We start from the raw sequence: 13,346 nt of genomic DNA, 5'->3' as shown, positions 1-13,346 counted from the left end.
TTTTTATGAACTGTTACTTCCAAAACTAGCCAACCCTATCTGTATGATCAAGCGCTGGCCTAGAAATAGAATCTTAGACGCAGAAACTAAGGAAATCCCAGTAAAAGTAGCACGGATTTCCATTTTTTCGCTTTTTTATGAACTGTTACTTCCAAAACTAGCCAACCCTATGTGTATGATCAAGCGCTGGCCTAGAAATAGAATCTTAGACGCAGAAACTAAGGAAATCCCAGTAAAAGTAGCACAGATTTCCATTTTTTTGCTTTTTTATGAACTGTTACTTCCAAAACTAGCCAACCCTATGTGTATGATCAAGCGCTGGCCTAGAAATAGAATCTTAGACGCAGAAACTAAGGAATTCCCAGTAAAAGTAGCACAGATTTCCATTTTTTCGCTTTTTTATGAACTGTTACTTCCAAAACTAGCCAACCCTATGTGTATGATCAAGCCCTGGCATAGAAATAGAATCTTAGACGCAGGAACTAAGGAAATCCTAGTAAAAGTAGCACAGATTTCCATTTTTTCGCTTTTTTATGAACTGCTACTTCCAAAACTAGCCAACCCTATGTGTATGATCAAGCGCTGGCATAGAAATAGAATCTTAGACGCAGAAACTAAGGAAATCCCAGTAAAAGTAGCACAGATTTCCATTTTTTCGCTTTTTTATGAACTGCTACTTCCAAAACTAGCCAACCCTATGTGTATGATCAAGCGCTGGCCTAGAAATAGAATCTTAGACGCAGAAACTAAGGAAATCCCAGTAAAAGTAGCACAGATTTCCATTTTTTCGCTTTTTTATGAACTGCTACTTCCAAAACTAGGCAACCCTATGTGTATGATCAAGCGCTGGCATAGAAATAGAATCTTAGACGCAGAAACTAAGGAAATCCCAGAAAAAGTAGCACAGATTTCCATTTTTTCGCTTTTTTAAGAACTGTTACTTCCCAAACTAGCCAACCCTATGTGTATGATCAAGCGCTGGCCTAGAAATAGAATCTTAGACGCAGAAACTAAGGAAATCCCAGTAAAAGTAGCACAGATTTCCATTTTTTCGCTTTTTTATGAACTGTTACTTCCAAAACTAGCCAACCCTATGTGTATGATCAAGCGCTGGCCTAGAAATAGAATCTTAGACGCAGAAACTAAGGAAATCCCAGTAAAAGTAGCACAGATTTCCATTTTTTCGCTTTTTTAAGAACTGTTACTTCCAAAACTAGCCAACCCTATGTGTATGATCAAGCGCTGGCCTAGAAATAGAATCTTAGACGCAGAAACTAAGGAAATCCCAGTAAAAGTAGCACAGATTTCCATTTTTTCGCTTTTTTATGAACTGTTACTTCCAAAACTAGCCAACCCTATGTGTATGATCAAGCGCTGGCCTAGAAATAGAATCTTAGAAGCAGAAACTAAGGAAATCCCAGTAAAAGTAGCACAGATTTCCATTTTTTCGCTTTTTTATGAACTGTTACTTCCAAAACTAGCCAACCCTATGTGTATGATCATGCGCTGGCCTAGAAATAGAATCTTAGACGCAGAAACTAAGGAAATTCCAGTAAAAGTGGCACAGATTTCCATTTTTTCGCTTTTTTATGAACTGTTACTTCCAAAACTAGCCAACCCTATGTGTATGATCAAGCGCTGGCCTAGAAATAGAATCTTAGACGCAGAAACTAAGGAAATCCCAGTAAAAGTAGCACAGATTTCCATTTTTTCGCTTTTTTAAGAACTGTTACTTACAAAACTAGCCAACCCTATGTGTATGATCAAGCGCTGGCATAGAAATAGAATCTTAGACGCAGAAACTAAGGAAATCCCAGTAAAAGTAGCACAGATTTCCATTTTTTCGCTTTTTTATGAACTGTTACTTCCAAAACTAGCCAACCCTATGTGTATGATCAAGCGCTGGCATAGAAATAGAATCTTAGACGCAGAAACTAAGGAAATCCCAGTAAAAGTAGCACAGATTTCCATTTTTTCGCTTTTTTATGAACTGCTACTTCCAAAACTAGCCAACCCTATGTGTATGATCAAGCGCTGGCCTAGAAATAGAATCTTAGACGCAAAAACTAAGGAAATCCCAGTAAAAGTAGCACAGATTTCCATTTTTTCGCTTTTTTATGAACTGTTACTTCCAAAACTAGCCAACCCTATGTGTATGATCAAGCGCTGGCATAGAAATAGAATCTTAGACGCAGAAACTAAGGAAATCCCAGTAAAAGTAGCACGGATTTCCATTTTTTCGCTTTTTTATGAACTGCTACTTCCAAAACTAGCCAACCCTATGTGTATGATCAAGCGCTGGCCTAGAAATAGAATCTTAGACGCAGAAAATAAGGAAATCTCAGTAAAAGTAGCACAGATTTCCATTTTTTCGCTTTTTTATGAACTGTTACTTCCAAAACTAGCCAACCCTATGTGTATGATCAAGCCCTGGCATAGAAATAGAATCTTAGACGCAGGAACTAAGGAAATCCCAGTAAAAGTAGCACAGATTTCCATTTTTTCGCTTTTTTATGAACTGCTACTTCCAAAACTAGCCAACCCTATGTGTATGATCAAGCGCTGGCCTAGAAATAGAATCTTAGACGCAGAAACTAAGGAAATCCCAGTAAAAGTAGCACAGATTTCCATTTTTTCGCTTTTTTAAGAACTGTTACTTCCAAAACTAGCCAACCCTATGTGTATGATCAAGCGCTGGCCTAGAAATAGAATCTTAGACGCAGAAACTAAGGAAATCCCAGTAAAAGTAGCACAGATTTCCATTTTTTCGCTTTTTTATGAACTGTTACTTCCAAAACTAGCCAACCCTATGTGTATGATCAAGCGCTGGCATAGAAATAGAATCTTAGACGCAGAAACTAAGGAAATCCCAGTAAAAGTAGCACGGATTTCCATTTTTTCGCTTTTTTATGAACTGTTTCTTCCAAAACTAGCCAACCCTATGTGTATGATCAAGCGCTGGCCTAGAAATAGAATCTTAGACGCAGAAACTAAGGAAATTCCAGTAAAAGTAGCACAGATTTCCATTTTTTCGCTTTTTTATGAACTGTTACTTCCAAAACTAGCCAACCCTATGTGTATGATCAAGCGCTGGCCTAGAAATAGAATCTTAGACGCAGAAACTAAGGAAATCCCAGTAAAAGTAGCACAGATTTCCATTTTTTCGCTTTTTTAAGAACTGTTACTTCCAAAACTAGCCAACCCTATGTGTATGATCAAGCGCTGGCCTAGAAATAGAATCTTAGACGCAGAAACTAAAGAAATCCCAGTAAAAGTAGCACAGATTTCCATTTTTTCGCTTTTTTATGAACTGTTACTTCCAAAACTAGCCAACCCTATGTGTATGATCAAGCGCTGGCATAGAAATAGAATCTTAGACGCAGAAACTAAGGAAATCCCAGTAAAAGTAGCACAGATTTCCATTTTTTCGCTTTTTTATGAACTGCTACTTCCAAAACTAGCCAACCCTATGTGTATGATCAAGCGCTGGCCTAGAAATAGAATCTTAGACGCAGAAACTAAGGAAATCTCAGTAAAAGTAGCACAGATTTCCATTTTTTCGCTTTTTTATGAACTGTTACTTCCAAAACTAGCCAACCCTATGTGTATGATCAAGCGCTGGCCTAGAAATAGAATCTTAGACGCAGAAACTAAGGAAATCCCAGTAAAAGTAGCACAGATTTCCATTTTTTCGCTTTTTTATGAACTGTTACTTCCAAAACTAGCCAACCCTATGTGTATGATCAAGCGCTGGCATAGAAATAGAATCTTAGACGCAGAAACTAAGGAAATCCCAGTAAAAGTAGCACAGATTTCCATTTTTTCGCTTTTTTATGAACTGTTACTTCCAAAACTAGCCAACCCTATGTGTATGATCAAGCGCTGGCATAGAAATAGAATCTTAGACGCAGAAACTAAGGAAATCCCAGTAAAACTAGCGGAGATTTCCATTTCTTCCCTACTTTATGAACTGTTACTTCCAAAACTAGCCAACCCTATGTGTATGATCAAGCGCTGGCATAGAAATAGAATCTTAGACGCAGAAACTAAGGAAATCCCAGTAAAACTAGCAATGATTTCCATTTCTTCCCTACTTTATGAACTGTTACTTCCAAAACTAGCCAGCCTATTGTGTATGATCAAGTCCTGGCATAGAAATAGAATCTTAGACGCAGAAACTAAGGGAGTTCTAGTGAAGCTAGCAAAGATTTCCATTTCTTCCCTTTTTTATGAACTGTTACTTCCAAAACTATTCAACCTAATGGGTATGATCAAACCCTGGCATAGAAATAGAATCTTAGACGCAGAAACTAAGGGAGTTCTAGTGAAGCTAGCAAAGATTTCCATTTCTTCCCTTTTTTATGAACTTGAGATTACCCGAGAGCGTTCTGTGCTCTTTCAAAAATCTTGCACCACTTCACGTATGCATTGCTCTAGTTAACTAATGACGCACAAGAGCTTTGCACAAGGAAGAAAAGAGCTTCTTTGAATTCTGTGCAAAATGAAATAATGCTCGTACTGTGAGGTGTGAATCTCTATCTAATAGGTAAAATCGGGCATTGCACAAAGGTTGAGAGCTTCTATTTGAGTGCGTAATTCCCCAATTTCTAATGCGGAGACCAAACATGTACCAACCACTTATCAATTTAGCTGACTCCCACCGCAATTCTATTGGGTAAGATAAAGGAAACATCTCACCAAATTCTTATTGTATTTAATTAAAATTTGGAGTTTTTATAGTTAATGGTAATTTTATATTTTTCACAACGAGTATACACTTGGGACGCACCGTAATAGAGATTTACGTCAAATGCGCTTAACTGGTTTTAAACTGAACAAAACTTTGTCTTAAGAGCAATCGCCATTCTATTTTATCTAATCATTTATTCCTGCACTTTTTACTTTAATTAAAGTGCAATGTAAAAAAAAATGTAAAAGTACATAATAAAGTTTAACTTATAATCAATTGAAAAGGGAGATAAAGATTTGTTTCTTAAATGATCTTGGCATGAAAAATAGAAATTCTGGATACAGCTTCTAATTTAAGATATTCCCTGTTATCCTTTGAAACTCTCTAGCTGAAGATGGTTGTTGCTTGAGGCGATCTTTTTCTCGTCTCCTGGCTGGGGAAGCGCAATTGGGTTGGGAAAGGAGCAGTGTGCTTAGGGATCTAGAAAACATGGTTGCAAATTAAACGAATGCTGGTATTTATTTATTGCAAGATATTTTTATCTGTTATAATCGTACACAAAATCATAATCCCTTATCCAATAATTATTTACTGATGATGGGTGATGATGTAGATGATGCCATTTTTTTTTTTAAATACCAACATTTTCAAAGAAATTTTCTTCAAAAGGATCATCATATTCATCGTCTTCATTAAGTTTATCCGTCATGAAATCATCATGGAATAAGTCGTCTGGATCAAAGTGTAGAAAATCATTACGTTTATATCTGGAATGGATATCGGAATCAATTCTCTGATCATGATGATTTTTTATTTTGCCACCATCATGAACATCATTAATTGAGCTAAATTCTTGAAGAAAATTAGAACCCTTCTCTAAATCATGACCAGTTTTTGCACTAAAATCATCATCAACCAAAATATTTGGCAATTCTTCTAGAAAATCTGGTTGAAGGCGTTTATTTTTAGTAAAATCAAAATTATCTAGATGTTTATCATTATTTTCAAAAGTAAAATTCAAATTATAATCATTAAATTTTTCTGTTTGGTTGTAGATCGGATTAACAGGCGTATCACTGCTATGATGAGTAACCCTGTTCACAACATTACTTTTTATATTGCTACGGTCCACGGATTGATATGTACTGTGTTGTCTACCAGAAGATGAATTCTTATCCTTATCTTCAAAGATTGTACGGTTATTCCTAAAATTAGCTTTTCTACTAAGAACTTTATTTTCTGTCGTACTTCCTGGTAATTTCTTTTCTTGTTTCAATTTGTAAGTTATTACTTCACTTCCTCCACATTTTTTCATACATCTTAAATAATCAGCACCCCTCACATCCTTTTTTATCTCCAGGTTTACAATGTGGGCTATGAGTGCATTTTTCAAAACATTTTTCTTCCTGGAAAAACAAAGTTAATAGAATAATTTAAGTATTTTGTTAACTAGCAGAGGCTATAAAGCAAAAAACCTATTATGAGGCCTATAGGTTCAAAAGTGGTCCAGTAGTAGTGGCTGACCACAAAATGTAGTTTGAAGAAGAAGAAGAATAAATATTTATTATAATAAATATATACAATACATAAAATAAATAAAGAAGTATAAATGTATATACGTATATAAAAAAACATTTCAACCTTCTTAGCTAAGTAAATAAGAGAAAAGTTAGGTAAGGAGGATTGGAATGCAGGGAAAAAGGAGTAAAAACCTGCAGCTAGTGTAGAAAGTTAGTGTAGGATATGTTTTAGTCTTCTGTGTCTGTATGTTGTAGAAGGATCGTAGGAGGCTATGTCGCGGCATAGTAGATTGGGATGGCAGTCTGGGATGGAAAGGAGTTTGAGCAGACGATTTTGGATCTAGGAGTACCAGGGATAATGGACGCAGTCTCGTGGAGTGAGTCAATTCTAGTAAGTCGTGGAGAGTTTGTCGCATGTCTCAGAAATTTGTTCTGGGTTATCTAAAGTTTCTTGATGTTGCTACTACAAATCAGGCTCCGGGCGGAGCAGGCGTAGAGCAACATCGGCCTAATGACTACTTTGTAAAGGAGTAGTTTGTTAGTCACAGTCATTACGGAGTCACGTGTCAGAAAAGGAAATAATAGTCTTACTAGTCCAGTTTGCCTGCGTTTACTTTCTCCTGAACGTGCGTAATGAAAGTCAGTTTGTTGTCTAAAGTTAGCCTTACGGGTGTGACTTCACGTGGGTAGACCACGGAATGAGTGTGTTATTACATCTGATTTGTCGGTTAAGAGTGGGTCTGCGTTTGGTGAAAAGTATAGCGTTTGTCTTGTTGTGGTTAATTTTAATTTTCCATTTGCTGCAGAATTTTGTAAGTCTGTCTATTGCAAGAGTAAGTCTGTTTGTGATGGTGTCCATTCACCAAGATGACGTGTATAAGACCACGTCATCAGCGTACAAGGCAAGGTTGACATTTGGAGGTTTGGGTAGAGGATTTATGTAGGTGATAAACTAAATAGGACCTAGAATGGAACCTTGGGGAACGCCTACTGCGATTGGATAGGGGTAAAATGTAGTTTGACTGTTACGGCGGTACAAACGTGAAATCATGAATGAATTAAAGTTTGTTTAGACTATTTGTTCAGAGAAATTTCACTACCAATATCGACGCACCTAATATCGATGCCCTTGCCAACGTTAATGTCTGCCTCTTATGCCACCGTACAAGATACCATAGATCGGAAAAGATCATTATCTCAGAAACATCTCTTATACATCCAATCAGATTGCAATGGCTGCAATGAGACCTGCGAAGCTAATATGTATTGTGGTACTACGTTCGATTCCCAGTCTTAGGCCTTGGATTTTATTTAATTGGTTAATAAAAGAAATTTATAGTAAAGTATGTTTGCTAGTCGCCTACGTCCACGTCACTTAATTGGTAGTTTGGACGTTAAGCCCCGCCTGAAAAAAATAGTCGATTACTTTACTTGCAAAGAAATCGCTAGTTGGCGTTGACAATCGTCATTAGTACATGAAGACCAGGGTAAACAATAAGTAAAACCGATAGAACGGCCTAACCCAGTCGCCAATCTGTGGTGAGTCCATTCAGAGATACAGTGCAGCACTTTGTAGAAAGTGTGCCCCGTTTATACTGCAACTAGATTCCTCGTCTTCGGGGAGGTTAAATGTTTCTCTACCGGGGATTGTGGTGGCATCTGGTAATCTTTACCAGATGCTTTCTAGGTTTATTCCAGTGCACTGTGGTGATTGAGTCGCCATGCTCCTCTAGTGTCCTGTTGGTACTTTATCAGTTTATTGTATTGGCATCTGGCAATCTTTAGGCCGGATTTGTAGGTCTTGAAGCCCCGGTGTCTCTTATGAGATGAGGGGTGGGCGGGGAACAATGGGCATTTTGGATTGACTGCGTTCCTTCCCCTTTTTGGTGGAACCGCCCTTTTAATACAATCTAATCTACAAAAACGATAGAAAAAAATGAAAAGCAAGAAACCCTGGATCTTGAGGTATTTTTCCCCATGAAGAACTACAAGCAATCATTTGCCATAAACCTTATATTTTTTTAAAGGGTTTTAAAAATAAAGGAAGTTTGTACCTTCTAAACGCTCAAGGGATAGTTTTTCAATAAGCAATTACTTTAGGGACGCAGCATCTCTCTCCGTGTACTAATAGAAAGATATTCGTTTTGAAGTCCCATGAGGCGGAAAAAAAGTTTAAGACTAAGTTATAAGTTACTAAGTTATAATATGTACTTGATGAATGGAGCGTTTATGTACTTGATGACTGGAGCGTTTATGTACTTGATGAATGGAGCGTTTATGAATTTGATGAATGGAGCGTTTATGTACTTTATGACTGGAGCGTTTATGTACTTGATGAATGGAGCGTTTAGGTATTTGATGGAATGGTGCGTTTATGAATTTGATGAATGGAGCGTTTAGGTATTTGATGAATGGTGCATTTAGGTATTTAATGGAATGGTGCGTTTATGTATTTGATGAATGGAGCGTTTATCTATTTGATGGAATGGTGCATTTAGGTATTTGATGAATGGTGCGATTAGGTATTTGATGGAATGGTGCGTTTATGAATTTGATGAATGGAGCGTTTAGGTATTTGATGAATGGTGCATTTAGGTATTTAATGGAATGGTGCGTTTATGTATTTGATGAATGGAGCGTTTATCTATTTGATGGAATGGTGCATTTAGGTATTTGATGAATGGTGCGATTAGGTATTTGATGAATAGAGCGTTTATGTACTTGATGACTGGAGCGTTTATGTACTTGATGACTGGAGCGGTTATGTATTTGATGGAATGGTGCATTTAGGTATTTGATGGAATGGTGCGTTTATGTATTTGATGAATGGAGCGTTTATGTGTTTGATGGAATGGTGCATTTAGGTATTTGATGAATGGTGCGATTAGGTATTTGATGAATAGAGCGTTTATGTACTTGATGACTGGAGCGTTTATGTACTTGATGACTGGAGCGGTTATGTATTTGATGGAATGGTGCATTTAGGTATTTGATGGAATGGTGCGTTTAAGTATTTGATGGAATGGTACGTTTAGGTATTTGATGGAATGGTGCGATTAGGTATTTGATGAATAGAGCGTTTATGTACTTGATGACTGGAGCGTTTATGTACTTGATGACTGGAGCGTTTATGTACTTGATGAATGGAGCGGTTATGTATTTGATGGAAAGGTGCATTTAGGTATTTGATGGAATGGTACGTTTAGGTATTTGATGGAATGGTGCGTTTAGGTATTTGATGTGGTCGTTTAGGTATTTGATGAATGGAGCAGTTTTGTATTTGATGAATGGAGCATTTATGTATTTGATGAATGCTACATTTAGATATTTATAGAACTAATAAATATAATATATAATGCAATATACTTGCCAAAGAGAACACAATAACCCCAAATATTGAAATAACTAAAACAAATTTGTGAATATTGTACATTCTACAAACTAACATATTACTAACTAATTTAATTATTTAATATTTATGATCAATATTAAATCATTTTTAGCCATTTTTATTATTTCATTTAACAATTTTTATTACTAATATTATTATTGGGAACGAAGAAGCCATTGTTCAATTCGATTAGCTTTTATTTTTCCAATTTATAATGCAGCACAATTAACGTTATTTATAAAAAGCAATAAACTTATTTTTTTTATGTTTATGCCATGATTACCATTAATGAAATTACATTATTTGTTATTAAATTATTTTTATTGTTTTCATTAAATTTATACTAAATAATTTGAATAATCAAATTTTATCATTTTTTTATTGTTAAGGGAAAAACGACCATAATGAAGAAATAAATAACATTGTAGTTGATTATATGAAAATAGAAAAATTTTCATTTTCGATCTCTACACGGGCTACCAGCTTTAAAGTTGACAGGAAATGGTGAAAATTTTTAAAGAGGATAAAAGAAAAGAAAACATCTGTCGTGTCAAAGGTCTTGACTGAAAAGTCCAGTGTCCAAACGTAGAGGAGGATTTAGTTTTTTGAAAAAAGATGGGAGAGGACCAGATGAAATGCTGCACACATGATAATAGTGGAAGAATCTGGGATACAAATACGTGCTACAAAAATAAGGGCTACAAATGCTCATTGTGTGCTTCCTATATAAAGTACAGGGAACTTGTCAAAAAGAGGATAGATTATCAAATGGTTTCTGGGCCGTATGTAATCACCCCTGGTGATTTTTGGTTCTAAAATCTGGACAGTATCTAGATGTCCAGCCTCTAGAAGGTCTTAAGAACAAGAATATGCTCAGAAAAAGTATGACCTCTTCTTTTAAAAATTAATGGAAACCAAGAATTTATAGATGTGTACCAAGGCTGTGATGTAATGAAACTACAAACTAAGATCGGAACACGTTCTAGGCTCAAGCCTATGTTACATGATAGATCCTAGAAGACGCCAAGATAGCCGAGCGATTAGAGGCCTAGGCGCGTAAAGCTAAGATTTACTGTAGTACTGGGTGCGATTCCCTGGTCTAGGCCTTGGATTTTATTTAATGGTTAATAAAAGAAATTTATAGTAAAGTATAGTTTGCTAGTCGCCACCGTCCACGACACCTAAGTTGGTAGTTGAAGCTGTAAAGCCCTGAAAAAAAGGCATTACTTTACATCCATCCTGAGGCTGTATGTCAGATTTCCAGATAGATGTTTCCAGGATGTGTAGAAAGTCATGGTCTCAGAATTTGAGCGAGTAGATGGGGATGGAATGCGGAAGATAGAGGAGATAACTGGCAATTCCTGTTATTGTCCTTGGTCCAGCAAAAATCTCAAAACGGAAGATAAGAAAAAAAAAAAAACCACAATTTTCTCTTAATCCTGATGAGTTAGCAGGAATAAAATTTTCAGGATCTTCTAAGATTCTTGGCTTTTTTTTTTCAGGCTACCCAATTAGGTGTCGTGGACGGAGGCGACTAACATACATACTTTACTATAAATTTCTCATATTAACCATTAAATAAAATCCAAGGCCTAGACCAGGGAATCGAATCCACTAAACCAACAATACATCTTAGTTTTGCGGGTCTAGCCTATAACCGCCTAACATACTTTACTGTAAATTTCTCATATTAACCATTAAATAAAATCCAAGGCCTAGAGCTGTGGGGAATCGAATCCACTAAACCAACAATACATCTTAGCTTTGCGGGTCTAGCCTATAACCGCCTAACATACTTTGCTGTAAATTTCCCATATTAACCATTAATAAAATCCAAGGCCTAGACCTGTGGGGAATCGAATCCACTAAACCAACAATACATCTTAGTTTTGCGGGTCTAGCCTATAACCGCCTAACATACTTTGCTGTAAATTTCCCATATTAACCATTAAATAAAATCCAAGGCCTAGACCTGTGGGGAATCGAATCCACTAAACCAACAATACATCTTAGTTTTGCGGGTCTAGCCTATAACCGCCTAACATACTTTACTGTAAATTTCTCATATTAACCATTAAATAAAATCCAAGGCCTAGACCTGTGGGGAATCGAATCCACTAAACCAACAATACATCTTAGTTTTGCGGGTCTAGCCTATAACCGCCTAACATACTTTACTGTAAATTTCTCATATTAACCATTAAATAAAATCCAAGGCCTAGACCTGTGGGGAATCGAATCCACTAAACCAACAATACATCTTAGTTTTGCGGGTCTAGCCTATAACCGCCTAACATACTTTACTGTAAATTTCTCATATTAACCATTAAATAAAATCCAAGGCCTAGAGCTGTGGGGAATCGAATCCACTAAACCAACAATACATCTTAGCTTTGCGGGTCTAGCCTCTAACCGCTCGGCGCCTAAGATTTAATTAAATGAATATTATTAAAGTAACTCCTTTCATTCTTACATTCACTTCATTCTCCTTATAAAAATTATCTTTGACCAATTATTTGTGTCTACTGCCACATAACTTTAATTATTCTGCTGACCTCTTCTGACCCCCATGTACGATTTTCCTGCAGAAGCAACAGGATTTGGGGTTTTCCAACTGCTACATTGCCCGTCCATCTGAGACTGCTAAGCCTCATTTCCTTTAGGAAGTCTGCATCCTGGAATAGATGTAGTTCAATTAATCAATTATTAAGATTTATTGCTTTTAAGACTTCTTACAGCAAGGGTTGAGTCGATTAACAAAGTATCTAAAGTAATATAAGTTATAATAATAATAAAAAGAAATTATAAAAATAAACTTAACTCTTTTTGTTGACAAAGAAAAGTAAATATATAAATGGTGGTAATAATATTTGGACATCATTTTACCTAAAAAAAAAAAAAAAAATAAAAAATAAAAAATAAAATAAAATAAATAAAAATAGAAATAGAAATAGCGAGAGAAAGTGTATAAAATAAATCAATTAAAATAAAATAAGATTTCTGAACGTAAAAAAAGATGTTATTCAATTTACTATAAGAATCTATTGTCAATAAATTTAACATTGCATCATATCATCCATAGAGTATAAAATATAATTTGAAAGATATTATTTGTTTAAAACAATTTAACAAAGGGCCATGATAAAAGGAAGTGACTTAGATTGCCACTATTAGATTTGCATAAGGGATATAGATGGTAAGGATTAAATCTATATGAATTGTTATTGAGGAAGATTCTACAGTGTTTGGTACTAAATAATCTTAATTGGCTGGCCAATCTTAATTTATTTATATGATACTGAAAGGAGAGCTAAGTTTCTAAAAAACTGTATTGTAAGATGATGCGATCGCTTTAGGATACATCTTTACTAATTAATATTCGCTTCATACATTCATCCCTCTACTATATACAACTATTTACAAACAAACTTACCAACTAATGGATGGATCAGTACTCCTATATTCCTGCCATCCTTATAGCTTAACCGAAATTAAAAATCAGATTTTCCAGTTGAGAATAAGGAGAGGTTTACCTCAGAACACTCAACACACTTCTAAACTAGGGACCAATTTGAGAGGACTTTTAGGGAGGGTATTATGGGAAAAGGGATGCGCAGCATACCAGAGGAAATTAAACCAGACTGTTGGCTTCACTCGCTTCCTGGAGAGCTCGGTTTCTTTTCTTCTTTTTTTTGGCATTGGCTTCCGCCATACAGCCAGCATCGTCTAGGTGCTTATCACTAGA

The 13,346-nt window shown here is 35.9% G+C and overlaps 1 protein-coding gene across 4 annotated transcripts; it reads right to left on the bottom strand.

Annotated features, from left to right (window-relative positions):
* Positions 1-5,190: 5,190 nt before the first annotated feature.
* LOC141458994 (uncharacterized) lies at positions 5,191-12,482 on the bottom strand. Of its 4 annotated transcripts, XM_074137634.1 has the most exons (3): positions 12,423-12,482; positions 12,157-12,276; positions 5,191-6,096 (listed from the first exon to the last, which is right to left on the bottom strand). In XM_074137634.1, the coding sequence occupies exon 3, from the start codon at positions 6,003-6,005 to the stop codon at positions 5,322-5,324; it is 684 nt and encodes a 227-aa protein (XP_073993735.1). In that variant the 5' UTR covers positions 6,006-6,096; positions 12,157-12,276; positions 12,423-12,482; the 3' UTR covers positions 5,191-5,321. The 4 variants fall into 4 exon arrangements, with proteins under 4 accessions (XP_073993735.1, XP_073993733.1, XP_073993734.1 ...); XM_074137632.1 differs by lacking the exons at positions 12,157-12,276; positions 12,423-12,482 and adding an exon at positions 12,075-12,095; XM_074137633.1 differs by lacking the exons at positions 12,157-12,276; positions 12,423-12,482 and adding an exon at positions 9,577-9,765 and having other exon boundaries at positions 5,191-6,092.
* Between the last annotated feature and the right edge of the window lie 864 nt (positions 12,483-13,346).

Source organism: Rhodnius prolixus, unplaced genomic scaffold (genome assembly GCF_049639745.1).
Source record: "Rhodnius prolixus isolate KJV_2025 unplaced genomic scaffold, Rpr scaffold_5, whole genome shotgun sequence".
NCBI lineage: Eukaryota > Metazoa > Arthropoda > Insecta > Hemiptera > Reduviidae > Rhodnius > Rhodnius prolixus.
The sequence above is the reverse complement of the archived record's forward strand: the minus strand, read 5'-3'. Positions and strand labels throughout refer to the sequence as shown.